Genomic DNA, 2,815 nt, shown 5'->3' with positions numbered 1-2,815 from the left:
TTCCCGATATTCTTTTGTGGAACTATTTGAGTGTCTCCTTGATGTTTCGTATGTCTAGAACTATATGGTAGGAATCCCTGTAGGTTTTGGTGTATTGAATCGTGCTAAGTGTTCAACATTGTGTTTCGTTGAACCGTGATGAGGCTTGTGTGTTCTTCGGAACTACGTTTGGTTTACCCGTTTGATGAGCATGCTAGTTCGATGTTTAAATGCTAGCGTGTGTGTTGTTTGTACCTTCCTATTGTTGATGATAACTTGTGTTATTCTTCGTTGTTGTTGGACTGTGATCCATTCCTTGATTGAGTATGGTTTCATATCTTCGTTGTGATCCGTTGATTGACTCCTGTTGAAGTGTGACGTGTGTGTGGCTGTACCTGGATTGCACGATTAGTGCTATGGGACACTAGTCACCAAGGTACGGCAGTGGTCCTCGTGGTGGCCATGACGTGATTATGGAGTTTGTGGCCTTTGTGTAAGGTTCACGTATTTCTTGGGTGACATGTGTTTCCGTGTGTGTGATCGGTACCCTCGTGTACTATGAAATCGGTGGTTCTGTTGGAGATCTGTTGGAGAGGGGACGACGGTCCTTGGAGGGAAAATGTTGGACTTGGTGTACAGGGATCCTGGAGGTAAAGGTTGGAACTAGACATAAGGTTGGGGGTAGCCATAAGGTTGGAACCGGGCATAAGGAAGGCATATCAATTCGTGATGGGTGATGTCACGAAGGCTTGTGTAGCCGTTGTTGTGAGTTCTCTTCTTGTGACGTGTGTAGTCACAAAGGCATATGTTGCCTTGGCATGTGTTGCCATTGGGTGTGTCCTTATTCTTTGAGTTATGCATGTCGGGTGTTAATCTATTGTGTAATGATAGATTATACCTTGAGACGTTCTTGTGAGTTGTTGCTGTCCTTTGTGGTCTTGGGATGTGTTCCCTTATCTTGTTGTGAGTGCTTAGAGTCTTGTGTTGACTTCTACTCTTGCTTTTGAACTTATATATATGTATTTCATTTCGCCAATGATTTTACAAACATATATCTTATCTATGTATGATATTTCACATGTATTGGTGGGTTACCAGCATTATTCGCTGACCGGGCGTCGTCCCATCTTTTATGTGTTCCTTTCAGGTGATGTTTAGACGAGAGCGCGGTTTAGTGCCAGCTAGTGTAGCTCCTTTCTTGTGTTTTGTGGCCTGTGAGCCCAATATAGACTTAGTACTTTGAACATGTTGGTTTTAGATGTTGAACTATGCAGATGTTAGCCTGTGCGTTCACCTCTGGGTGAGCGTGGCATAGCACCCCTTTTTACTTCCACTCTATATATTCCTCTTTCAGTCTTCCACTGTGTTTGATGTTTTGTTTAGATATCTGCATGTTTAAGGCTTTAAATAGCGTGGAAATTAGGGGGTGTTACAGTTGGTATCAGAGCCTAGGTTTGAGCCTAGGAGGGTTAAGTCTAGACTTTTAAGTGGCTAAGTGTGGTTTGAGACCTTAAAGTGACCTTAAGAATCTAAGTGTTAGGCTTAGGACTCTAGGTTGCGCGGTGAGCTGAGTGTTGGTAACCGTGTTGTTGTTGTAGAAGTTTGCGATGCCTCCTCGTCCACGAGCGCGTACCCCGAAAACCCCGACGAACGAGCAGGCTTGCTCAGAACCTCCAACAGTTAACGTAGACGATGCAGACGCTTAGCGAGGCGTTGCTGAACAACAACCACCCCGTGCCACCTCCTCAACCTGCTAGGCACAGGGACATGGGTCGTTTGGTGTCGGGTCACAGGCCGCCTACCTTCGCAGGTGAAGAAGACCCGGTTGTTTTGGAAGAATGGATGAGAGTGTTCGACAAGATCTTCGCGGTTGTGGGTTGTCCTGAGGAGAGAAGGGTAGAACTGGCAACGTTCTACTTCTGTCATGAGGTTGATCTGTGGTGGATTCATGAAGGTCCGGCCTACCTTGAGGAACCTGAGTTCAATTGGTCTGCGCTTAAGGATAGGATGCGGGACAGGTTTTACCCGGCACATGTGTGAGCCGCCATGCATGTACGAGGAATTTCTCCACCTGCAGCAAGGATCTCTGTCTGTGGTCGAGTACCACAAGAAGTTTTTGGATTTGGCGCGCTTTGCTCGGATGCTCGTGCCTACGAAGCTCGCTAAGGTCGAGAAATTCGTTGCCGGCTTGAATTATGAGGCACGAAAGGCTTTGACTATGAGTAGGCCGAGTTCTCTTAAGGATGCTTATGTGAGTGTTGCGGATCTGTACCGTGTTCAGCAGCTTCAGCGAGGGTCTTATGAGCTAGCGAGGAAGAGGACCGAGAGTGGAGGCTCCTCCACCTTTAAGAAGCCACGACCGAGTTTTCAAGCTAAGAATGTGTCATCTTCGACCCAAGGACCCAACCGGATGGAGCAAGGAAATCAAGTCAAGACATTTCCTTGTCATCGATGTGGAAAGGTGCATGCCGGTCAGAACTGCAGTGGCCAAGCGTTTAAGTGCTTTCGTTGCGGAGATAGGGGTCACAAGGTCGCTGAGTGTCCCCAGCAAGCCAATCAGAGGGCGTTGCCACCACCCCCAGGAGCCGGAGGAGTAGCTGGAGGTAGTTCGAACCGCGGAGCAGCTGGAGCCAGACCATCAGGGAGAGTCTTTGTGATGGGGCGTTCGCAAGCGGAGTCCGAGGGTTTAGTGGAGGAGGAGCTAGCAGGTAATCCTTTTCTAGCCCTACCCTTGTCTTTAGTACGCATCTTGTTCCTTGTTGCCTTGTGTGTTGTCTTGTGTTTCTTCGTTGTCTACTTGAGTTACTTGGCTATCCTTGACATGTTTTTGCCTTGA

At 47.6% G+C, this 2,815-nt stretch overlaps 1 protein-coding gene across 1 annotated transcript; it reads left to right on the top strand.

The window, feature by feature from the left end:
- The first annotated feature begins 2,197 nt into the window (after window positions 1-2,197).
- On the top strand, window positions 2,198-2,815 carry LOC109172826. Its single transcript, XM_019322053.1, has one exon. It carries the CDS (start codon window positions 2,198-2,200, stop codon window positions 2,813-2,815), a length of 618 nt encoding a protein of 205 aa, XP_019177598.1.

The sequence above is a fragment of the Ipomoea nil genome, unplaced genomic scaffold, assembly GCF_001879475.1.
Source record: "Ipomoea nil cultivar Tokyo-kokei standard unplaced genomic scaffold, Asagao_1.1 scaffold0436, whole genome shotgun sequence".
Taxonomy (NCBI): Eukaryota; Viridiplantae; Streptophyta; class Magnoliopsida; order Solanales; family Convolvulaceae; genus Ipomoea; species Ipomoea nil.
The sequence above is the reverse complement of the archived record's forward strand: the minus strand, read 5'-3'. Positions and strand labels throughout refer to the sequence as shown.

What these genes read in the sequence shown, in the direction of transcription:
- LOC109172826 (XM_019322053.1), top strand. Translation starts at nt 2,198, where the DNA reads ATGAGTAGGCCGAGTTCTCTTAAGGATGCTTATGTGAGTGTTGCGGAT.